At 32.5% G+C, this 24,565-nt stretch overlaps 3 protein-coding genes and 1 non-coding gene across 5 annotated transcripts; 2 read left to right on the top strand and 2 right to left on the bottom strand.

Annotated features, from left to right (window-relative positions):
• The first annotated feature begins 1,032 nt into the window (after positions 1-1,032).
• On the top strand, positions 1,033-6,138 carry LOC110693188 (vesicle-associated protein 4-1-like). The gene is made up of 7 exons (XM_021870317.1): positions 1,033-1,583; positions 2,573-2,643; positions 2,830-2,911; positions 3,525-3,643; positions 5,352-5,429; positions 5,532-5,651; positions 5,819-6,138. Exons 1-7 carry the CDS (start codon positions 1,262-1,264, stop codon positions 5,879-5,881), a joined length of 855 nt encoding a protein of 284 aa, XP_021726009.1. The 5' UTR covers positions 1,033-1,261; the 3' UTR covers positions 5,882-6,138.
• A 762-nt stretch (positions 6,139-6,900) lies between these two features.
• Positions 6,901-9,883, bottom strand: LOC110693189. Its single transcript, XM_021870318.1, has 2 exons — positions 8,910-9,883; positions 6,901-7,546 (listed from the first exon to the last, which is right to left on the bottom strand). The coding sequence occupies exons 1-2, from the start codon at positions 9,366-9,368 to the stop codon at positions 7,184-7,186; spliced, it is 822 nt and encodes a 273-aa protein (XP_021726010.1). The 5' UTR covers positions 9,369-9,883; the 3' UTR covers positions 6,901-7,183.
• Positions 9,884-10,107: 224 nt separating this feature from the next.
• On the top strand, positions 10,108-10,191 carry TRNAL-CAA. Its single transcript has one exon. It is a non-coding gene; the product is annotated as a tRNA-Leu (tRNA).
• A 4,341-nt stretch (positions 10,192-14,532) lies between these two features.
• On the bottom strand, positions 14,533-23,796 carry LOC110693190 (cyclic nucleotide-gated ion channel 4-like). 2 transcript variants are annotated; one of them, XM_021870319.1, is made up of 8 exons: positions 22,997-23,796; positions 19,889-20,104; positions 19,206-19,265; positions 18,686-18,999; positions 17,428-17,536; positions 15,986-16,222; positions 15,665-15,751; positions 14,533-15,211 (listed from the first exon to the last, which is right to left on the bottom strand). In XM_021870319.1, exons 1-8 carry the CDS (start codon positions 23,759-23,761, stop codon positions 14,696-14,698), a joined length of 2,304 nt encoding a protein of 767 aa, XP_021726011.1. In that variant the 5' UTR covers positions 23,762-23,796; the 3' UTR covers positions 14,533-14,695. The 2 variants fall into 2 exon arrangements, with proteins under 2 accessions (XP_021726011.1, XP_021726012.1); XM_021870320.1 differs by lacking the exon at positions 19,206-19,265 and having other exon boundaries at positions 14,696-15,211.
• Positions 23,797-24,565: the final 769 nt, after the last annotated feature.

Here is a 24,565-nt window from a genome sequence, read left to right on the forward strand (position 1 = left end):
TGCATTTTAAAAAAAAAAACAGAGGGAGTAGTATTTGATACTCCCTTTGTCCCATAATTACTGATACAGTCACATTTTGTACATATGTCGATACACTAGTTTAACCTTATTTTTACATAAGTAAATTTTAATGAAAATTATTTTAAAATTTATATTATCAAACTTTATATCAAACCTATTTAATAACATATTTTATGATAAAATATGTTATTATGTTAAAAAAAAAAAAAAAAAAAAAAACTATAGTCAAAGTTAAATATGAATAGTGAAAAGAAAATCTAACGTTTTAGTTATTCTGGGACTGAGGGAGTATATGGAGTAGTGCCTAGTGGTAAATTGTACAAGTGTGATTGTGTACAACCTCTTGTAATGGAAATAGTGCCCCCTCATTAAGATTTTCTCGTGAAGAGAGGTTCCTTATGTATTTTTTCCACACCTTGACTAAAAATTTAAGATTGCAAAATAACTATGTGTAGTTAAAGAGTGAGGATTTCCTTATCAATTCAAACTGAACCGATCAAATCAAATAAAGATTTCTGGAACTAGAGATAATTAATTAGAAACTTCCTTTAAAAAAAGGTGAATTAAAAAGATGCTTTTACTTGATAAAGAAATACCCCAACCCAAAACTAAACATTAATGAATTAGAATATATTATCAAAAATATTATTTCTAACATTAAACCAAACCCAAAATCTAGAAGAGTGTTTCGTAACTTCATACCTAAAATTGGCTGAACCACACTGAAAATAACCAACCCGATTTGCAATTACTACCTCACATGAGTGTATCAACTTGATTTAACTTTACCAAAAGCCGGAACATAGATTAAATGAATAAAAGATACGAGTATAATTCATACAATAATGAAAAGGATTTGTCACTTGAAATTGTAGTATTGTACTATTATTAGTACTCATTTCTCTAGTGCTTGAGTTTCACACGAACTTTACCAAACGCCATTATTTATTAAATTTCCTTTATTTTTTGACTAGATTAATTAAAAGTCAATATTAACTTCAACCCCCTTTTCCAACGCGATTACAAATAAACAACGAAAAAACCAACTCTGAACTATTCCATTTCCGTCTCTTTCTCTCTCTTCAACTTGTCAATCCTTTCAACACGGCCAAATTATTACTCAGAGGAGAGAGAAAAAAAACTCAAAAACCAAACAAACCCAAAAAAAATCAACCCAATTTCACCGGAGATTCCGATTCTCCGAACACCGGAACCCTAATTCCTCCAATCGGCGGCGAAAATGGCGTCGGCAACTTCCGGCGGAAGTAACCATACCTCAGAAGTTAAGCTATGGAAGCTCTGTAATTTCTGGCAGTCTACTAGTAGTACTTCTGCTACTAATCATACATCTTCTTCGTCTTCTTCTACTCAACAACTTCACCAGAGTAATCATAATTATCGCAATAATTATGACGGTAATCATCATGGAACTGGTGGTGGTACTGGTGGTAGTAGTACTGGTGCTGCGAGGGCGAAACCGACGGTTTCTTCTGTTGCTCGTTCTTTGCTTCCGGCGAAACGTCGGCTTCGCCTTGATCCTCCGAATAATTTGTATTTTCCTTGTGAGTTTTTCTGTTTTTTAAAGTTGATTTGAATTTTATTAGGTTGATTTTGTGTTTGTTTTTTGTAATTTTGAATTTTATTTGTGAATTTGTGATGTTTGGTTTGTTAGAGTAATGTTGAATGAGAATTTGAGCTTAATTTTTCAGTTTTATATGGTAGGTATTTAAGGATGAATGCTAATTTGAATTTTATTTGTGAATTTGTGATATTTGGTTTGTTAGCGCAATATTGAAAGAGAATCTGAGCTCAATTGAAGTTAAATTAATGTTTAGTTCTATATCTTAGGTATTTAAGAATGAATGTTATTTTGAATTTAAGTGTTGTGTTAAAGTTGCTGAATAAAGGAATGACATAATTACAAAAAGAGCTCGTGCTATGCTTGAATGATTGTAGACTGGTGTTTAAGAGGTATCAACGTACAATTCGGGGATTTAATAATGTGGTTGCTTTAAAGCTGTTTATATTTTTGTTTATAATGTACTTTGGAGAGAATTTTCTGCTGGAGTTTCGCTTAAAAAAATTTGGTTTTACGTTTGATGTATTGTATTAGGTTGATGATTTAATTTTAGTCTAAAATTGGTTGTAATTTTCGTGATGAAGCTTGTCATTCTGGTTTCTTCGTTTAGGAGATGAATTTGTTCATCTTAATTGTGTGCCTTAACTGAATTTATGATAGCCATGAATAGCTTTTTTAATAAAGGAGGACTTGGTTTTATTATGTGTGATACGGATAAAGTTTTCAGTTTGCATTACCGAAATGGATCCGACAGTGGTTTCTATTAGTATACTCGCTCCTTTTTTTTTCTTGTGGGAGAGAATGGGGGGGGGGGGGGTGGGAGGGAAGGGAAGGATGAAACTCATTTAAGTGCTGGGTTAGAATTTGGTAAGTTTAGGGCTTTCTTCTCTTTCATCTAATGTGATGCTCATTTTGTGAATGTATGTATTCTCTTTCATTTAATGTGATGCTTGTTTTGGTGAATGTTTGAAGATGAACCAGGAAAACAAGTTAAGAGTGCAGTGAGGATTAAGAACACTAGCAAATCTCATGCTGCTTTCAAGGTATTACTTCGTTTCAGTTTCCATAGACCATGGCGGTTACAATTCTATGTAGTTGCAATTTCTTATTGGTTTTTTAGGCAAGTATTACGTTGATTGAACACCTCAACACCCTTTTTGTTGGTAATTTTTACTCTAACTATTTTAACTTCCACTAAAATGGTTTTTTGCATTGTCACTCTGTCTCAGTTTCAAACAACCGCACCAAAAAGTTGCTACATGCGCCCACCTGGTGGTATTCTTGCCCCTGGAGAAAGTATTATAGCAACTGGTAATATTGCTATGGTCTTTTCCTAATATTCATTGACAACATTTTTTTTTCCATGGCGTCTTTTCTTACTTTGTGGCTCTTTTTTTATGGGGCTTTTCTACGTAATAATTTCGTGTTTGTATTAAATTCGAAATTTTGCCCTTGCTTTTAGACTATTCTAGACTATACCACTATGGTTTTATTTGCATAAGCATTATCCTTGAGGTCAACTCTCCATTGACAAGTTCCGTTAGTGACTGATTCGAAGTTTTTTATACATAAGTAAGCTTATCTACTTACCTTTCCAGGATTCTTTTGAGGTGATGGGAAATTCTTACCTTGTACTCATATTAATTACCCTTGCAGTCCTTCTATGGAAGGAAATTTTCCATCACCTCACAGCAGACAAATTAAAGTGGTCATATAAGCTTATTAATATGCATATTGCTTTTAATCTTTCACTAGAAATACTATTTATTTCAAAGTTGGCAGCAAGGATAAGCTTACGTAGTTGTTAAACCATAAGGGTATTGTATAAAATTGTCTGAAAGCGAGGTTATGATATTTAATTTCACATAACATTGGGACAGTGCATATAAGAAAAACCCTAATTTTTTTGTTTTGAATTTGGCAGTCTTTAAGTTCATGGAGCAACCAGAGAATAACGAGAAAATGCAAGACCTCAAGAAGAAGGTTAAATTTAAGATTATGAGTTTAAAGGTGAAAGAAGAAACAGAATATGCACCTGAGCTGGTAAGGATATTGCTGTTCCATTAGCGGTTGAACTTTTACCTGGCCTTTAAATTGCTTCTATTATTGCTTGAATTCTACTCTCCTGATTAGTTGAGTACTTATAGACTAGTTGTACTGGCTATAGCTTATGGCTTTATAACACATTCTAAAGCCTCTCACCTTGTGGAGTAGAAGTTCTTAATTGGACTTTTTTTTTATTTCGTCAGCAAATAAGAGGCATCAATCAAGCTAAAGTTACAAATTTGGGATTTCTGAAGCTTAATTCCAATTGACATTATCCATTTAGGGTAGATACCTGACTGATTTGAGTTAGAATGCTAACTATAACTCTATAAGGGACAAGTGTTGTAGACTTTTGATGTAGGTATGTAGAACAGATATTTAACGGATCTGAGTTAGGAACTTAGGATGCCATATATAATCTATATTGGTGGGAGGTTTGAAATGGTTGCCGCAGTGCAATGTTGCTTATTGGGTCCAGCAACTCATATTATGGAGTGGTTCATGTTCTACAGTATTGCCGTAAGTAGTTCCCTTCAGGAAATGGATGTCTGAATTCATTAGTTGCCGCAAGTTGTTCATACCTTGGAACTTCAGTGACTATGATTATCATGTGCCATTGTTATTATTTTTTTAGTGTCAATATGACTTCTTTAGTACCACAGCCTATATGGGAGGTTTCCCCTGGGGGTGTTGGGGTGGGGGGGGGGTGTCGGGTCTATGAGCTCATTTGCATCAGATGCTATGGCCCTCCCAGGCTCCCATTCTCCCAAGGTTGGACAAGAATATCCTGCCACAAATTCCCCCCTGTATGATAACCCAGTCGATCAAATCTTGTGGAGATCTTTGACTAGTATTAGTTTAGTGTTATTTCCTTATCGGGGATATTATAATCTATTGAAGAAATCTTTAGCTTTTACAATTCGCTGTTGTTGACTGTGAACTGCAATGAGTGGTAGGAAGTAGTTTACGATTATCGTCAAATTTATCAAGGAAATCAATGTATAATGAATTTTTTTTTTTTCTTGTCAAAAAAAAAAAGAAAAAAAAAAAAAAAGAAATGTGTTTTTTGCCAAAACAGTGGATACTTATAAGTAGCAACTGTATACCTTATACTTGCATCTCTTCTATAAACAAGTTATTCTGGATGGGGTTTCAGTTCTGTGACTTTTGTGATGTACTGAATATTGTTTAAGAATTACTTTACAACCCTTCCCTCTTCCCTCTTCCCTCTTCCTTCTTCCAGAAACCAAAAAGCATGCATGCATCTTGTATGGAAGAGTGTGTCTGTCTGTGTGTGTGTTTAGCAGCTATATATATGTTACATAGTGTTCTTGATTTTACTTTTTTCATTCATATGGATCCTTGGTTATTAGAATATAAGCAAGATCTGTGCTGAATTTTTGAAAATTAGTCTATTACTTTAATACACATGTACATCAAGCCCTATACACTTGATATATACACATGGAGTAGAGTCCATGTAACATACTTGCAGAGGAAGTAAAAAGTAGTTCTCTTCTCTTTTTTTCCCTTCATTTATATTGTTTGCATAAGAAGATATGGTAGTGTAGATAAATGTGAATTTTAGAATGTTATTGGAATATCTGCAATTGATCTTCTTAATACTAGTATTAGATAAATGTGAGAACCGAAGTCAATTTCAGAATCATTTTCCCAACTCCTCACCACTTCTCCATTCCTGCAGTTTGAAGAACAAAGGGAGCAGGCTACCGTAGAACGGGTATTACGCACTATTTTCTTGGATCCTGATCGTCCTAACTCAGTGAGTTTCCATTTTCATTTCCCTCACTTCTTATGATCCTTGCATAAATATTCAAGAGTTTTTTTTTTTTTGGAATGAATCTCATGCTCATGCTCATGCTAGGCACTTGATAAGCTGAAACGCCAATTGGCTGAAGCTGATGCTGCTGTTGAAACACGGAAGAAACCTCCAACAGATAATGGTCCAAAGGTGGTTGGTGAAGGTCTTGTCATAGATGAATGGGTGCGTTCATGTCTCCTCAAATTTGTTTGATGCTCCCTTCCCCACTACTCACACACACACACACACACACACACAAATCCATACAAAGAATGAAATATTTGTTATATTCTTATCTTTTCTATGTTTTCTAACAAGGATTATTGTTGCTTTATTATTTTGAACTCCAGAAAGAGCGCAGAGAGAAATATCTAGCTCAGCAGCAGGGTGACGCAGTGAATCTATCAGTGTGAAGTATGTAGTTTTGTTGGTAAAGTGTCATCTTTTAGTATGACAGTGTTTTGCAATCCAATACTTGTGGATAGTGGTATGGCTTTTACGACATATGCAAAGCATCATTGTGTAAAGTCAATAATAATATGGCTGCTTCGTTTCCTTTTTTCAGTTGAAAGCATCACTTGCGATGGTTATCAGGGCACCTATTCTTCTCATTGTAGATATTGAATTTTGCTTTATGAAATATAATTGCTATATTGTGGTGGGGGCTTCATTGTAGATATCAAACTTTATCCATTCTCATTACCTTATGGCCTTGTGGGAATCTCAGTTTCTAGTTCAGATGAAGTTTCTTTTCTCAGGTTGGTCCTTCGCAGCCTCATAGTTCCCAGCTAATAGTTGGTAGCTATTAGAGTCGTTTGAGTAGACAGTCAGAGAGGCGATGTAACGTACAAGGTGGGGTGATTTGGGTTTTGGAACATTTGATTTGGACAAGCTCACGGCACGGCTTTGTATAAAAACATGGTATTGAACTGAACAGATGATATCCATTTGTTTAATTGAAAAAACTTTATGATACGGCCGACTGAATGACAAAATAACAAGCACTAGAACAAAATGGAAACTATGCCAGAATATGATATGGTCAATATGGAATATCTGCTCAGCCACGGCCTAGCTATCATCATCCTTCCGTCGACTGGCCTAATTGGCTCGTAGCATCGCCATCTCCTCTGACTATATTCATTTGAAAGGATGAGTTATGATCATTGCAGTATTCCATCCTAATATTAATAAACCAATATAAAGTTGTAAGTCTCAAAACTCTTAAGAGCCAGAATTCATGGTATTTTCTATACATATTTTTGCAAGGTAAAAAATACCATATATTCTGGTTCTTAATAATACGGAGTACTCCGTAAATGCTCTGGTTCTGCTCTTAGTTTATTTTAATAAGCAATGCTTCAGCCTTTAGCATAGCACGAGCACCATCAACATCAAACCGTCTGCTACTAGTTATTAGAAGCTTGCAAGATAAACAAAAATTAATACTCAAATCATGTATTTGAACTAAACATAACATCATAATCAAATGACAATCCTCTCTTCCAGACTCTAGATCAAATCAAAGATACAAAACCAACCGAAACGATACAAAAATATATCTAACCCAAATGAAACTCTGTACAAAGCCAGGTAGTGTGGCTTAGGATCATCATGTTTCATATCCTTTAAAAAAAACCATTTCGCATGCACATTATCAGTGAATTTGTTCCATTTCTTTATAAGTAAAAAAATGCCCTTAAACTTCTCCGAAATCACAGATCTTGTGGAATGTCGAATTTCTGAGAGCCAAAGATATGATGGGAGCTGTTCTGTTGCACAAAGAGAGCCATACCACACTTGTGGCTGATGAATGGCTCCCATAGAGCGAAGTTAATAGTCCCAGTGATGTTCTTCTTGGCTGAGGTGTCTTTGAGGGAGCATAGCTTCTCGAGCCTCCTAACGACAAAATCATTGGAGAGAACCATGCCTTTATTCTCCCCCTTTGGACAGTCAGTTATCAACCCATTCTCGTACAATGCCACCATAATGTTAGCTCCCTGATTGTCTATCTTCATCCGAATCTGTCCTGTGAATGCAACTTCCAAGGTTTCAGGTGTTGGTCTTTTGATGGTTGCCTGCTCCACAGAACAATATTTACACTTTAGCTAAGCATATATGCACAACATCAAGTAACGTATCATTTATTCAATGAAGACTGTTGTTAGTTCATAGCTTCAGCTAGCATACTTCAATCTGATATTATCATGCTTATTAGATTACACACTTGCGCAAATTTCGTAATATCATAAGACACTCAGACACATTGGTCAGAAGAAGCATAAAAACACAGGCGAGATCTATCAATTCCAAACATAAAGATGACGGTTTATACACGAAGGACCTAATCGACCATGACACAATTGATAATCAGGCTCACAATACACATTACTTTCAGAAAGGTGGTGAAATGAACATTATAGGTTAGTTTGTCAAATGTACTTGTTAGGTAGAACTAACAGACCCATCTCAACTAAGAACTTATATTCAAACGCTTTGAAAACATTACGGAGTACTTGTTATGGACTCCATACCAAGGTAATTAACCCTCTTGCGGAGTTGCATGTACCAGTATGATCTAATGATTTCGATTTTGGTTATCTTAGTGATGACTGATGACGATGCTCATCTCAATTTTCATGTTCATGTATGATGTTTGTCTCTTGTATTCTCTCAAGGTCGTATGTAACGCTCGGGTCAAATTTTTTTTAAAAAAAAAAAAAAAAAAAAAAAAAAAAAAAACATATTTTGCTAGGCGCACACTTGCTTAGTTACATGTAAAATTGTAAACCTCTACGAAGTATAAAGTATGCAATTATGCAATATTAAAAAAGTGTATAATTAGCTAGATCAACTAATATTCGTGCATGCAACATAAACTTAAGTGGCTCATATTCATATTTTTTTTTAAAGAAAGAATCTAATTGCATAAAGTTGACATTGCCTTTACACATGACATGCACATCATAAACAAGAGAATGTCCTCTAAAATAGAATCTCCTAATTAATTACTCCTAATTTATGTTGAAAGTAATTAATTTAATTTGTTTGTTTCTACGTTCAAGGACAATTCAACCAACCTAGCTGTCTATCACACATCTCCCTATCTTTAATCAATGGTTTATGTAAACTAACTAAGCTCACAATTTGACATACGGAGTATCTATTATTAAACTCACCAACATCAAAACATAAACCAAACAATAAAAGGCATGTATGAATCCACATTCTACTCAAAAATATGAATAACTAATCATGACCCAATATGGAGAAATAAATATGGACAAATAAATAAAAAAACAAGTTATTGTTCACTTGAATGTTATGTCAAATGTCAATACATAAAAAGGGGTAACTTTTACGTGATTCAATCAAGTCCTTCATCGAAAGGCAAGAAATAATACCAAATTATAGAAAAAAAAAATCAAAACAACAACTAACCTGAAAATTAGGGGAAGGAAATCTAGGAGCATTAGCAATATTAGAGAGAAGTTTATTCTCTTCATTACCAACACATTGGGACCCACCTTGTACCACAATTTGAGGGGTAAACATGGTATCAAGTTGTAATGACTCAACATAGGCCTTTTGTCTAACAGTCCATTGACTTGACCCATATGGATCTTTCCAGCCCATATAATCCCAATAATCCACATGAAAGCTCAATACAATTATGGGCTGGCCCAAATTAAAATCTCCTCGGCCCAATCTTGATAATAGAAGCTCAGCTTCAGGAGATACCTTACATCCTTGTGATAAAAATAGCTCCACCAATACAGGGCCGTCTCCACCTCTTCTTTGCTCCTCCGCGGCCTCGTCCGCGGTTGCTGCGACGTCGTTTTTACCGCCTTTCGACGCGCGCCCTGATTTTCCAAAGCAGGAGATTAGCCGAGGAGCCATCACGATTCAAAACGACCTCGTTTTGGCTCGTGAAAGAGAGGAGAGCAAGATTGTAAAAAGATGATCAGAATCAATGGAATTTTTTTTTTTTTTTTTTGAAATAAAATGAAAAATGGGAATGTAAGAAATGATAATATTTTAAAAAATTCTTGGGTTTTCTTAGAAAGTGGGTTTTTGATTCTGTGAATAGTGGGTGGAGGATGAATTGTGAGGAGCAGAGAGAAATGAGGGGTTAAGGATGGAATATGAGAATAAAGGTCTTCCAATATTTAAAAAAAGATATATATTAAAGATATATTTATAAGTATATATCTTTTGGAGCCGCATACATTAAAGGAAGGCGAAAGGATTAATAATATAGACGTGATTTGATCTCAAATATCGAGTAATACGATAGGAAACGGAGGTGCAACCGTACAATTGATAAAGTATAGATGCTCTGTTTTGGGGATTCTTGTTTTTCTATATGTAATTTGTCTGAGCTTGATTAAAAAAAAAAGAAAAGGTATACATTAATTAATTAAATAAATAAAATGAAGTTGGGTAAGAGATTTGTTGGCGACATGACAGAGTCGGTGACACGTTCCAAGCTGTGGAAGGTGCAACAACACCATCGAAGTTGCGTTTTTTTCTTCGTTTTTCAACTTTCTTATTATAGAAGACGGTAAGATTGGAATATTTTCAATTTATGGATTTAATTATTGGTTAAGTATTTTTTTGTGTATAATTGTTCAGCAAAGTCAGGATGGCCGAGTGGTCTAAGGCGCCAGACTCAAGTTCTGGTCTTCGAAAGAGGGCGTGGGTTCAAATCCCACTTCTGACATTTTTTCATATTTTTTTTACCAAATTGTTTCTATCATTTTTTTTTCAATTTTTTCCCAAAAACATTTGTAGACATTATATTTAATTAATTTAGACCTTTTTTTTTTTAAGGAATTTCTCACTATCTTGGAATTTATTTACTGCAATTCACCTAACATTGGTCATTTTGTTAATTAACAATTTGGTTGAACATAATCATCAAAACTTAATTTTTTGTCCAAAATAAATAAATAAATAAAATAAAAAATCAATGTTTAAATCATCTCAATGGAAACCCGATCTCTTACTCCACATCATTGGCGTTTTGTAGAGAATTAAAATCAGTCCAAATTCAAGGCCTAAAAGTCCAAAAGTGATGAGTTAATTAGGGTTGTCCATTACACACACCTACGTACCCTCTTCACATAATTACACACTCACACAACACACGTAAATATGTTAGAGTGCGAATGTATAATATATTGAAAAGTGCAATAATATATCCATTGATAAGCCATAGATGAATTAGAAAATGACCTATCCTATTAAAATCAGGACCTTTACAAAAATAAAAATAAAAACAAACGTTCTTGAAAAATGAAAATCGTAGAAACTTCATTATGTAAATTGGCAACCACAAGAAAGCAACACTCAAATCCAAAGAACAATAATAATAATCCAGCTCTCATTCATTTTCATTACAAATTGAAAGACAAACCTAATCTCCTACTCTTTTGTGAATGTAAAGGGACTTTTGAATCATTCCCTGCCATAGAATCTGAACATTCGACTAACTATGTTTTTAGTGGCGTCCTCCTAGCTAATAAGGAGAACATACTTTACTCGTTCATTCTTTAGTTATTGTAACAATAAAATATACACATATTTCAATATATAATTTTAATTTATTTATATTCATCAATTATCCGTGGGTAATAAATTGTAAATATTACAAAATATATGATACTTTAAACGTATATATCGAGACTAATCTAACAAAAATACACGTATGCAATAACACAAAAAGTGCATGGCTAAAAATCCATTTCAAATATGCCTAAGAAACAAAAAAAATGGTATAATTTATAATTTTCTATTGAGTGACGAGTAATTTCATGCAAAGGCATGAATGAACCTTGACATATAATTAGTGTAAATGAGTAAGGTCATTTGTCTGATTGTTAACCTAATGTCCCTCTCTTCATGCTAACATTTTATCTTATTCTTCATTTGGTCACACATGCATTTCTATATAGTTTAATTTTAAGTTGACTATTGGTTACATATTATAGCAGTTACCTACGTAATTTATACTTTATCTATATACAAACACGTCAATTAGAAAATTGTCGTCATAACCAATACCAGGAAAATACCGGATGCAATCATATTGAACAACTCCATGATCGAAATAGACCATATATGCCAAGTCAAAGAAATAAACCTAAAGATTAGAGGTGGCAAATGTGTCCTATCATATCTACGATTTAGTTAGAGGTAAATGTGGTGTCGCTATGAGTCGACAATGAGTTAGTCATAGGGTTCAGCTTCGGATCATATTTGATTCTATTATCAATTAGTTTATTACGGAGTATCATATAAACATATAGAACATTTACAAGATTGATGAGATTTTGGAGAAGTTAATATGGATTTGAGTGGCATTATAATCAATTGGCCAATTGGTTTGGTCACACAATGAGTTATTATGACAATGTGGTTCAAGTTCGGGTCATATTGGATTTTTTTGTCAATTTACTTATTGTAGTACGTAGTATATAGAATCCTGACATTAATGAGATTTTGGACAACTTAATTATTACAATTTGAATCGAAATCAAATAATTGAATTGTTGATACATTCCAGATTCAGGTTGAGGAATTCACATCATAACTAATTTTTCTTAATTCTTAATAGAGTTTTCTACGTTAAATTAATTTAACTTGCATAACATATATATATATATATATATATATATATATATATATATATATATATATATATATATATATATATATATATATATTAGACTCGGACAAGAATAAATACCCGTGTCAACAAATTATAGGTCACCAAACCACCAAAGTGAACAAACAATAATGTATTAATGTTTGATCATCAAAACACAAGCAATTCACCAATTAAAGTGGGATGTATACAATTGACATGCAGGAATTTGATATGGTGTACGTATGGAGGTGGGTGGCAATGCATAGTAGGGACAGATTTTGGTGCTACTGCTACTGCTAAAGCTTGAAACTTCTTCAATCTTTTCTCCTCTACTCATTTCTTTCTATATGTAATTATGTCAATGTTTGTATATTTTTGTGATTCATGTAGAGAATTTCGATTTTTGTGATTCATGTAGAGAATTTCGAATTGTTTGTAATAATTGTAAATCATTTAATTTGTTGTATATTTGTTACAATTTCGAAAAACAAATTGTTTAATTTGTCATTTGTTTAGTTGCATTAGTGTCAAGGACTTTATCACAGTGATTTTGCTTAACGCATCTATATCTACTTGGTGTTTAAGATAGAGCTAATCACTTTAGCCCGAATTGATTGTGGTCCAAATTAAACCTCGATTTGCCCTTGACTCTCGTACCTAAAACGATCCAATACTTGATCTAAAGTTCAGCCCATAATTAGCTGAATTTTAAGAGCATGTCCTATTATAAAATTGTTTTATCTTTATTTTTTATCATTTTTTTCCGAAAAAAGTCCTAAAGGACACTATTTCCTTATAAAATTGTTTTATCTTATGATTACTACGAAAAGTTATAAAGTTGAAGCAAAAGTCACATACATTATCAGAAAGTAGTTTCTAAACATCAATGTATGGGCTTCATTTTTGAAACTATCTGTTTTGGACAACTCTTAGAAAGGGAATTTCTAGGAATTTGTCAAGGTTTTGAGGGGTACTAATAATCAAATTTGCTAAAAGAAAAAAAACACAATATCTAAATGAGTGGGTCAAGAGCAATAAAATAATAGAACTATAATAATAATTATAAATCAAAGAACATAGATCGAAATAAGGGAGGCATTTCTCAGTAAGGACAAAATAATATTAATAAGGACGACATAATATCAAAGATTTTAGTATAAAGTGTAGTAAATTATATTAGACAATGTATGAATGAATTCTATTACAAAGAGTATCGCTATTTATAATGACTTGTAAATCTAATAAAGGTAATTATTGAAGAGTCCTCGTTATTTTGGTAACGTTGACAATATTGATTGGCATGCATCTTCATCTTTTAGGAAATGTTGACTTAATTGATTGATATTTCCTTGATTCTCTCCTTCAATCATGGGACATAATTGTGCTTGTTGCCCAAGCATTCATTACGCTTATCAAATGGTCCGAGCTCTAGAGGGAAGTTGTCTTTCTCAGAAAGGCAGTCGACTTACTCAGTAGGTGCAGTTAAATCCGTAATGTCCGTACTCAGTTGGGACCATTGCACGAATAATATTTCATCAATCAAGTGATTCATTTCCTGATTTAGCTTTATTTGATTGATTTTATAGTCTTGATTGATTTCATAAGATCTTTAAATGGTTGTTGACTTCTTGATTGGATCAATCAAATCCTTGATTGATGAGTTATGATTTTATTGATATCTTTGACCATGCATATTTTCCTTTTTTAGCTTGTTTTCTTATTATGCATAAATGAAGTCAAATATTGTATTTTATAATTGATCCTTTGATTGATCTTTTCCTAATTTGTAGGTTGCTAGAATCCACTCCCAACACTATCTAGGCAAGAGATCTCATAATTTTAGTTTTAAAATAGGCCCAAAAGGTGTATAAAAATTAATCCCCTAATCTCTAGATTGGACAACACTTTTAAGAATGTTTCTTAAGATTTTGTTTTTAGAGTATTAATCAAGAATTCAAGGGCATACATCTTACTATAATTGTAATCACCCTAAGACCTATACAAGATAGCAAAAAAGGCCCATTGGCCATTGGTCATTGTCCCTTATGTCATTAACGTCAATTTTCATATTGTGCACCTACTAGGCTAGGAACACTTAATTTGGTGCTCCATCATCAGCGAAAATTTAAGACACTTGCTCACATAAAAGCGGCATATGACTCTTACACTCTTGAGCGTGTCTAACACGTACTGTAAGAAAAATCAAATTATATACTTCCATGCGCATCTAATAATTTACGTATTATAGAATAATACTGAATATTCATGACTAAAAAAGTTAATCTCCAAGTATTACAATCAAGGTTAGATAAAATAATGATCTCCTCTCCCATATATATATAGCCTTGTATAGTTGTATGTAGGTATTAATTTTTATCATGAAACTCGTCACCCTTTTAAATTGAAGTTTGCTTAACAATCTAAACAAGAGATTTATCATAGTATAAAATGAATAAAAACATGGATATAAATTTATTTGCATTGCTACAATCAAAACCCCTAATGATAATAAAACTTATTCATATACACCATATATATCATTGTTCTTAACACTACAACAATTTTAATCCTCAAATTAGAACTCAAAATCGTCCTGATTTGGCTTCGGAGATGTCAAAAGAGCAGTATAAAGCCTCAACCGGTCTTCCCCAAGCGAAGAACTCCGCGACAATGGCCTTCTAGGCCTAATAAAAGACAACGAAGTAAGTGTCAACCGATGCTTATACCTTCTCCAAGCCAACTGAATCGCGACAGCAGCCCAAGTCCTCCAACCAGGGGAGTAATACCTTGCACTCCTCTTAACCTTTTCGTTCACAAATGTGTAACGAAAATGTTGTGTTACGTACTTAACATCTTCGGCTTCTAGCCCAAATGCTTCTGTTGTTTCAAGGGTGACTAAAGTCGATGATGAAGGTGGTAATCGTTCGATAAATGGCCTTCTTAGGCACCATGACAATAGTTCATCTCCGCTGAAGTTACCAGGGCCTAACATACAACAACTTTTTACCCCGTCTCTAAGAAATTGGCTGCTTTGAAGATGACCTCGGACTATAAATAACATTCTTCGAACTGGATCACCTTCTTTGGTTATCTTAAAAAGGAAAGAAAAATAAAATCAAATTTGAAGTTCAATTTTCATAGGGAGGGGATCATTTGTTTTGCCAATATACCATAATTTGGGCCTTCATACTCTTATTACTATGTTCTTGAGAATTTAAATATGCAAAAATGATGCAACGAACTATGTCATTAATAATGAGACGTTAGGATACTGTAACAAATATTTTCGAAAGTAATGAGCAAATAGTGCTATGAGAGAAGTACACTTAACCTCTATCTCTTAAATTCGTAGCATTTGCTGTAGTAAAGGTTGTAGTAAAGGTTTCTACTCTAGTTATTGTACATATCAAACCTATGGTGCAATATTGTGCAATTTATTTGCAATAATAATTTTGAAACTACTAGTAAAAAACCTTCATGCATTTTTTTTCTTTGCACATGAAACAAAATATTGTAATCGCAAAATGAATGAATATTTACTTACCGTTTCTCCCTTAGTGAATACAAGGGACTTGACACGGTCACATATATTCTCTAAAACTAGGTTGTCCATATGCTGAAATAACGGCACCTACATAAGGAGTATGGAGTATAAGTCAAATTAAACAAGTCTTGAATTAAAAAGTGGACAGGGATTCAGAATTTGAGTTAAAGCTGATATAAATTACCTCGTCTCAACATTGATAGCCCAACATAAATTGAATTCAAGATTATTATAGACAGTTTATGTAAAAGAACATGACATGATAATAAAGTTCTCTATAGTACATAGTTGAGAAAATGTGTGTTTATTTAAAGAAGTTACCTGTTTAACTAAATCGAGACAAAGATGGTACTTAATGTCCCTCCTAAGGCCTTCAGGAAGGTTTCGGATCATCTCACATTCATCAACCCCTCGCATGGCAGCCCAACGTTGCCATTCATAGTTACGGACTCTTTGCTTCAATTTATTAGGCAATTTCCTCTTTTTCATCCACCATTCTATGTTTCTCATTCGAAGCTGCATTGCTTGCTTCTTTGATGTTGTTGCATGCAAGAACACCTACATTTTATTTAACAATAAACAATAACAAATTAATTATTGGGATAAATTATATTTATAATTGGCTCCACATCATTTATGAATTATTGAAAATTTTTTTATCTCATTTGTTCCATATAAAATAATTTATATATTTAGACTTTATTCACTATTCATGTATTAACTTTGACGACTATGGTTGTTTATCATGTAATTGCTAAATAGATATTGATATGATGTTTAATAATATCAATTTTTTTTACAAATGTTTATTTACTTATCTTTAGAGGCAAACTAGTGTATTGGCAAGTGTGTCAAACTTGAATGTGTCAATTATTATGGAACGGAGGTACTATAGTGTATAAATACCAATTATAAAAGTATATAATATTGAGCTTATGACTTGCTTTATTCATCATCTCCAAGTACTTAAAAAAACTTTTTTTTTCATTATTTTCATTAAGAATGTGTTCTATTACCTAAATTTCATTATGCAAACTATTTCTAATAAATTTGTGTTGTTTACGCTTTTCTAAATCAATACTTTCCTCTTTAGGACTAGCAAATGACTTCTTATATCAGGTGAACTGAATCTAATTAGAAAAATAGAATTCTCTAAGGTTACTTCATACTTATAATAATTACCAATAGAGTTTCAAATGATTTCTACTTAAATAATTTACATATACTTCAAATATTGTAATCAATTGCTAAAAAGAAAAGTTGAGTAAGGCCTTGTTTAGTACAACTTATTTTTACTTATTTCAGAAAAAATAAGTTCAGATCAGATCAGATCAGAAAAAATAAGTTCAGATCGTATCATCGTTTTATGTGCAGTTTTTTATCGTTAAATATCTTTAATTTCGTAATGAAAAAATTATGAAAATTACATATTAATAAAATTCACATTATTACGAATCTAACAAAATCCCACTTGATATATTTTTTCCTTACAGATTATCGTACACTTAAGGTTAAAGTTTGGTCGAATCAGATAATAAGATCAGACCAGATCAGATCAGATCATATTAGAACAGATCAGATAAGATCAGATCAGACCAGACCAGATCAGATAAATTCAAATAAGCAAAAATAAGGTGAGCTAAACAAGGGCTAAGATAATCTATACATGCATTTAACAACAACTTTTATCTTTTTCTTGTTGGTAAGTAACCACTTTTATCTTACTTTCAAGAAGTAAATCATATGAAGTGAAATTGACTGACCTTGATATTACCAATTAACATGGTGACTAGAAGCAAGCCAGTAGTTAAGACAATGATTACAAAGAGAGATTCTAGCCATTCTGCTGTGCTTTCTAAATTTCCAAATGTGCTGCATAAAACAATAACAAAATGACAAAATTAAACATATATTATAAAATCATTCATGGCAGTCCATTCAGTCATATTATGATCAAAACATTTTTTTTAAATATGGTCCTACTATTACATGTAGCACGTTTTTTGAAGAGCATATAAAATTTCAGCACATAAGAATTTATTCAATTATTACAAAAAACATTTTGGCTTAAGGAAATTTCAAATTCAAATCTTTTTTCATGGACCCAAATATTACCAATTGTTTTGTTGATTTTAGGCAATATTTAAATTTGTTGCTATAAATGGCTTCATGAAAATTCTGACATAAACAGTTCATGGACAAACTAAGTGGATTAATTGTCAAAAGATTAGTACTTTGAAAGAAATTGAATTTTGTTAGTACATACTTTGAAAGAAATTGAATTTTGTAATTTATTCCACTAGAGAGTAGCTCACTTCTCGAGAAAAACCTAGTTCGCATATCCTAATTATTGTAACCATTTTGGAATTATTAGGAGAGTGTTTCTCGGTCCAAATTAAAATCAGATCGACTAAAATAATTAAAATCAAATCCAAATTCAGTTTTGTGAATAATCAAGGACCGAGTTGGTTTCTAAGTAGTTCAGTTCTAGTATGATCAAAATATGCATGAAATTTCTTAATTTGAGGCGTCACCATAGGATTGTATAATAACATGAAGATTATCCATAGCATGACAGAAAATATGGACTACCATAACTATATGAGATGAGATGGTATTCGCATTTATTTAAAATACTATCACATATTCCATAACTACTTTGGTATTGGAGTGTTTAAGAGTACGTGTACTCATGTCTAACTAATTAAATTAGTGACATAATACTGTTTTTATATTTATGTTAGTAGTTTATTATTAGACTTTAATAATTCATGTCTAGCACATATTATCACACATTACTTAGAGGCATGCATAAAATGTTTTTGTTTGAATGTAGTTTAGACGTCAAATCACTACCTTTAATCTCATCACAATAATTTGCAACATTACATTAACAACAAGCTAACACTCAAATTTAGTGAATTATTTCACAATGTCATAAATTAAAGATTTCAAGCTAAGCATACAATATAAAAATAATTGCATAAATAATAATCAAAGAAGATGAAGAACAACAGTTACCTCATAGTCATAAGCCCCCAAAAAATAGGCATAAGTATCTTTTCGAAGCGATTATTATTGCTAACAAGATAAATAACCCATTTGTAAGCTCCATATTCATAGTTATTGTAACTTTCCAAGCAATTAGACCTTGCTGTTCTATTGGAAGCCCAAAAATTACGGCCGTGATCTTTGATCAAGGCTTTATAACCATAGTAGATAGGCTCTTGGGAAGCTAGCATTTTCGCGCTACACCCGTGCATTTTACTACATTCGTCCTTTAAACACTCGGTTACCCTTTGGAACCCTAGCAAGTACCAACATGCTCCTGCTGCCTGAAATATGGTAAAGTAAATCAAACATTATTAGTCTCCTTTTGTCTTGATTGTAAACCTCAACTAGGGATTGCATGCTTAACACAACTTGAAACAACATCTAGCTAGCCCGATCTATTCGAAATCAATGCAAGTTTGGTTCATAATTTAGCCAAGCTTGAATTATGACCTCCAACTTAGAAAATACAATGAAGTTAAAATGATACCCTATTTTTGGTGTTAAGAGAGCCACATGAGCGAGTGATGAGAATCGATCCCAGGATCACCTGTAACCAGGAGGAGAACTCTAACCAATTGAGTTATCCCTCACTCTCAAAATGAAACTTTTTTGTTAAGTCATCATGCAATTCTTTCACTAGTTACTAAGGTCTTGAATTAAAGACAAGTTTTTTTTAGCTAGGAGACGAATATATATAAAAAGTATAGAACTTTAACATAAAGTCATAAAACTTCAATTGCATGATCGAAATTTAACTTGGTGAAATCCGTATAATTTAACACTATTTATACCTCGCACACTTTTGGTACGTGCATTACTTTTGAATCAATTTCATAGTATTTATCTAATTAATGCAAAGTTACAAGTTGAATATTTCTTCGACATGTAACGTGGATTTTCTGTATTTCTTCTAGGCAATCATGTACTGTTTTTCTTTATTTTTACACAATTCTAAATTTGATAAACTATACGGTACGTACTATATATGTCTATGATCACTTGCTCGAATTTGAACCGTTGTTAACTATGGTATGTAACTTGTTCATTCAAAAGCTGAATTATTCTAGACAAAGACTGACTTGAACACAAAGTACGTACATAAAAAGGAATGGTTTTAAATAGCATTGCTTTTATTGAGGAAGCTTACTAATGGAGGAAAATAAAACTTACATGTGACGCGACGAAATAGACAATCATGTTAAGGGCAAATCCCCACCAGATTGTACCGAAAACATAGCCTGAGAATTTTTGCATTCGACGAAGGAGGCAAACTGAGTGATAGATCTTTGGAAGGTACTGGAATAGGAACATGATCAACAATACTGTAATTACTGCATTTGTTGATCCTCTTCTTACCAAAAATGGGATTACTACCCATAATACAATCTACAAAGGCAAGAAACAATAATTAAGTGACACGCTAAGACTTTATGTGAAAACCCGAGAACCAAGAGAAAAAACCATACAATTGCTCTAGGAATTTTAATGATATGTTTGATGTGATGATGAACTTTAACCTCTTCTCAAAAATCTTACTTGCAGCCTAATTTAGAGCCTACTAGAATCTAACTTTTTTGAATTCAAGCTAAGTTAGGCCATGATTGGGAGGAAATCTCTCCTAGCATATGTTGCGTTCGCTAAAACTTAAGACCTCGAATTAAGTTGGAACAATTGCTAGTTGATCGGAGCATTTGTTGATTACATACGCAACTTACACCGATGGATATTGGATAACCTAAATGGAAGGTCCTTTCAAATGCTTTCCTCAAGAGTTATGGCTCAAAATCTACAAATTTTATCATTGACCTTTGTGATTTGTAACAGTTGTAATACAAAAAATACATTTAATGCGTAAATGAGTAGGGACAAATTTTAAATTTTACTTCGTATGTTTTAGCTTGTTATATCAACAATTGGTTTTTTCGCCTGTTTTTTGTACAATAATTCTGTGAATTTGTACTTGGACTGATAGAATGATTTTACAAGAACTGAAATGGAGAATTGAAAAAGGTGGAGACAAACATATAAATTCCATCATTAAGAGAAATTATTGATGACTTTTTTTCTCTGTCTTCCGCTTCATCTTAACACTACCTAGTTGTCTTTTTTGTGGAAATTGCGTGCTACACGTTGTCAAAGCAAGTAAAGAAAAGGGTCGAAATATTATTAGTCGACATTTATGTTAGCAAAAGAAGAGGTGTCAATTCGGATACGTACCTGGTTGGGTTCAGTGAGGTCGGATCGGGTTGGGTCTATTTCAAAATTGGATCATATTATATTATTATACAAGTCAAAATCTGAATCCGCTATTTGTTAGGTTAGATCGGATTAGGTTGGTCAAGTAAGTTTTTAACATCTCTGAGCAAAACCCTAATATTCTCTTCACTAGTTTATTTTCAGTTGCTTTTAATTAATTAATTAATTAAGTGACCTGAGAAATTGGCCATGACTATAATTTTATTATTTTATATGAGAAAAACATAATCATGTAATATATTGTTATAATGCTATGTAGTTTCAAAATATTAGTTTTCCCTGATTCTTCTTGCTACATAATTAAAGATAATGTTGCTAAGGCATTTCTAAGGCATTTCCAATACATTAAATACATATTGATTGAATTTCGAAATTCTATTATGTTAGATAATTATTTCCGGATGTAGTTTGTAATAAAGGAAAATGAACTAATAGAGTAAATTTAAGGATAATCTAATTTTGAAGTTAATATGAATTGAAGGTATATGCAGGCCAAAATGTTATTTGAAAATATGTTCAAATTTTTAGTTCTAGTGGAACTTTCAAAATTTTGCATTATTGTATGAAATAAAATTTGATGGAGAAAGTAATACGGAGTATAGACTAACTTTAGTTGCTTTGGTTGTTATATATATTTCAATTCATAAATATATATATTAATATGTAGCTCTTGAATATTGCTGTAAAAACTTAAAACATTATTTTATGATGTGAAACTTATACATTATATTATACTGGTAGTATTAAACTTAAGTTTTCTAATAAGTACCCATAAACACTTATTAACCTTCATTTCAATTCTAAGCACTCGTAAATTCGTAAATAACCCAAAAGAAAAATCACTTTTTATTAACCATTATTTCAATAATTGGCACTCATACTCAACCCAAAGGAAAAACAATTTCAATTCTTGACTTTTAAAATGTTTAAGTATGTAAAGATACTTTACATATTTATCACATTAACTTCTTAAGAAAAGATACAAGTTAATTCAACAAGTATCCATAATAAGCACTCGTTAGAAAAATCGTATATGTATGTTATTCCAACAATACTTGAGATTGAGAATTTCTGGGGTTTATATCTTGAAGAAAGTAAAAGACATGAATCATTCACGTGTATACTAACTAGTTTGCAACAGTTTATGAGGTCCTATAATCTGCATGCATAAAACAACTCCAACATGCAAGTGTCGTCTCGTACTGAATTACTGTGCTAACTTACAAACCTCTCATACCCGGCGTTTCCCCCCAAAAAGCCTTCTTCTCTGAGTACCCAAATTCAAACTCATTCATTTTTTTGTTATACAAACAAATTAGGCATTCAATTTTATTGTCTTATTTCGAAAATCAATTATATTTTTTTTTTTCAAATTGGATCTCCCATTTACTCTTGAAATTAGTTGCATTCAATTATTCATAATGGATTTCAAATTATTGTTAGTGTTGTATATTCATATTGTACCTTTGGTTTATACTTACGACACATGAAATATCTGATCGAATTTGCAACATAGAATACTAAGTCAGTCCTGTAGTTTTCTTAGGAATTATTGGAAGTTACGAACGGAGTACAAATTATGTGTTTTCTTCTATGTCTTGTCTTCTCAAACAACCACTCATAAAATTTGAATATCTAAATTAATTTATGTCTTAAAAAATTAAGGGTTTGATTAAAAATAATGAAATGAATCATGTTGTATTAACTAGACTACCTTATCAAAAATGACTAATATTGTTTTAAGGTAAACGACCTATTAAACCATCCCAACAAAAAATGTTAAATGAAATTTTTTATACAAATCAATTCTTCGAAACCCAAATTAAAAAAAAGGATATTTTGAGCATGTTGTATTAAAAAATTATGTTTAACTTAACATTTGACACATTTTAATCATTATAATCGAATTAGCTCGCTATTATTAAAGCTAATTTAAATACACATGTTTATTTCATTTGCCTTACTTTTTTAATGAATACTAATTAATTAAGAAGATTAAGGTAGATATTATGACTTACATACCTGAGGTAAAGGGAGGATCACATACAAATCAAAGAAGAATCCATATTTAGCTTTAAAATATCCAATAGCCACCCTACGAGCAAAACTCATGTCACCATTCCCTCCCCTATAAGGCGGGTGCTTGGCCATCTTTAGTTGAAGCCACATGTTCCATACGTGCATCACATCGGTCATGCACCTCAACACGGTGACCATGATCGCGAACCACCCATCAACGAAGAGGCAAAGGTAGGCCTCACTAATCGAGAGTGCATAGAAGAATAGAGGGTCCACGAAAAGGCCAGTGACACAGACGAGAAGGAATATTCTATTCCACTCTTGCACCCATGTTGCCCTTGGGTCTAAAACTGACCCAAGGGCAAATAAATTTCCATGTCCTTGTCCTCGTCCGTGCCCTTTCCCTCCACATAAATTGTAAATGATTTTCCCAAAATTGCTCGAAGTTGTTACTTCTTCACCACCATCTTGAAGAAAATTAATATCTCCGAATTCAGTATCATCATCCTCCTCCTCCTCCAATTCATCTTCCTCCGAAGTATCATCACTCCTAGCCTCATGCAACCGCGAGACTAAGAGAATTTCTTGAGAACTCGTCATTCTATACAATACACGCACGCACGCATACACACATGCAAACTTCTCTTCTAGGGTTTGCTTGGTTAGTTTTGAATAATAATCCCTTTTGAATGGATGAAGAGAAAAAAGTAGGACTATTGAATTTGAGAATAATGAAAGGTACTGAGCCTTAGAAATGAGCATAATCATTTATTGCAATTCCAAGAGCCGTACCTTAAGAGGAAGATTTTGATTTTTATTTGATTATATGAGCGATGAAATTACCATTTTGCCCTCAATGTTTGTGATCCACTCACTTGGCTGTGATGTATGCATGTGTCACAAGCTTGTTACTCAAAAAATGTACATATAGTAATAATAATTATGATAGGTAGAGAGAAAGTGAAGAGGAAGAAAGAATCACCTAAATAAAACTGTTTTTAACTTTTTGCATTAAAAGGACAAAATTGGGCAGAGCTAAAAAAAGTGTTCAAACGTTAAATAGAAACCGTTTCTTAAAACAATCTGTTGTTCTCTTTTCTTTTTTCAGTTTCATTAATGAAGTCAAATGTTGTCAACTTCATAACAATTTACGTAGTATGTTGTTGGAGAAACTGACAGTTTTGTTCCCAATGGTAATCAACTTAAAGATCAAGATTTAGTAGATTTTCCAATACTATATTTATAAGTTGGTGCGATGTATAGGTATTTATACCCTTCGTACAGAGTAATGCTTCTCCATGAAATTAAAGATATTGTTGATCGTCATATGAAATGAAAAGAAAAAATCTTAGTAAATTGAAAGCTATGATGTGGAACGTTTTAAATTTAATTTATAAAAAATAACATATTTTTTAATAATGTACATATAGGTTTAGTTGAATTGGCCTATCACAAGGATATCATCCCATATCCCAATCCTGATTGGCCTAAACTTATATAAAGGACTAAGGTCGATATTATTATAAATTATACGACATATATTCTCCTATATATATACATACGAGAACTGAC

This window comes from Chenopodium quinoa, unplaced genomic scaffold (genome assembly GCF_001683475.1).
Source record: "Chenopodium quinoa cultivar QQ74 unplaced genomic scaffold, ASM168347v1, whole genome shotgun sequence".
NCBI lineage: Eukaryota > Viridiplantae > Streptophyta > Magnoliopsida > Caryophyllales > Amaranthaceae > Chenopodium > Chenopodium quinoa.

Bases quoted from the DNA above. Each gene is read 5' to 3' on its own strand.
- LOC110693188 (XM_021870317.1), top strand. From the start codon at position 1,262: ATGGCGTCGGCAACTTCCGGCGGAAGTAACCATACCTCAGAAGTTAAG. The intron at 2,644-2,829 runs GTATTACTTCGT...ACTCTGTCTCAG, and splicing joins AATCTCATGCTGCTTTCAAG to TTTCAAACAACCGCACCAAA. The intron at 5,652-5,818 runs GTGCGTTCATGT...TTTGAACTCCAG, and splicing joins GTCTTGTCATAGATGAATGG to AAAGAGCGCAGAGAGAAATA.
- LOC110693189 (XM_021870318.1), bottom strand. From the start codon at position 9,368: ATGGCTCCTCGGCTAATCTCCTGCTTTGGAAAATCAGGGCGCGCGTCG. The intron at 7,547-8,909 runs GTTAGTTGTTGT...TCTGTGGAGCAG, and splicing joins TTCCTTCCCCTAATTTTCAG to GCAACCATCAAAAGACCAAC.
- LOC110693190 (XM_021870319.1), bottom strand. From the start codon at position 23,761: ATGATTATGCTCATTTCTAAGGCTCAGTACCTTTCATTATTCTCAAAT. The intron at 19,266-19,888 runs GTAAGTTTTATT...TCCTGGTTACAG, and splicing joins TCTATTTCGTCGCGTCACAT to GTGATCCTGGGATCGATTCT. The intron at 15,752-15,985 runs GTAACTTCTTTA...CTCCTTATGTAG, and splicing joins GTCTCGATTTAGTTAAACAG to GTGCCGTTATTTCAGCATAT.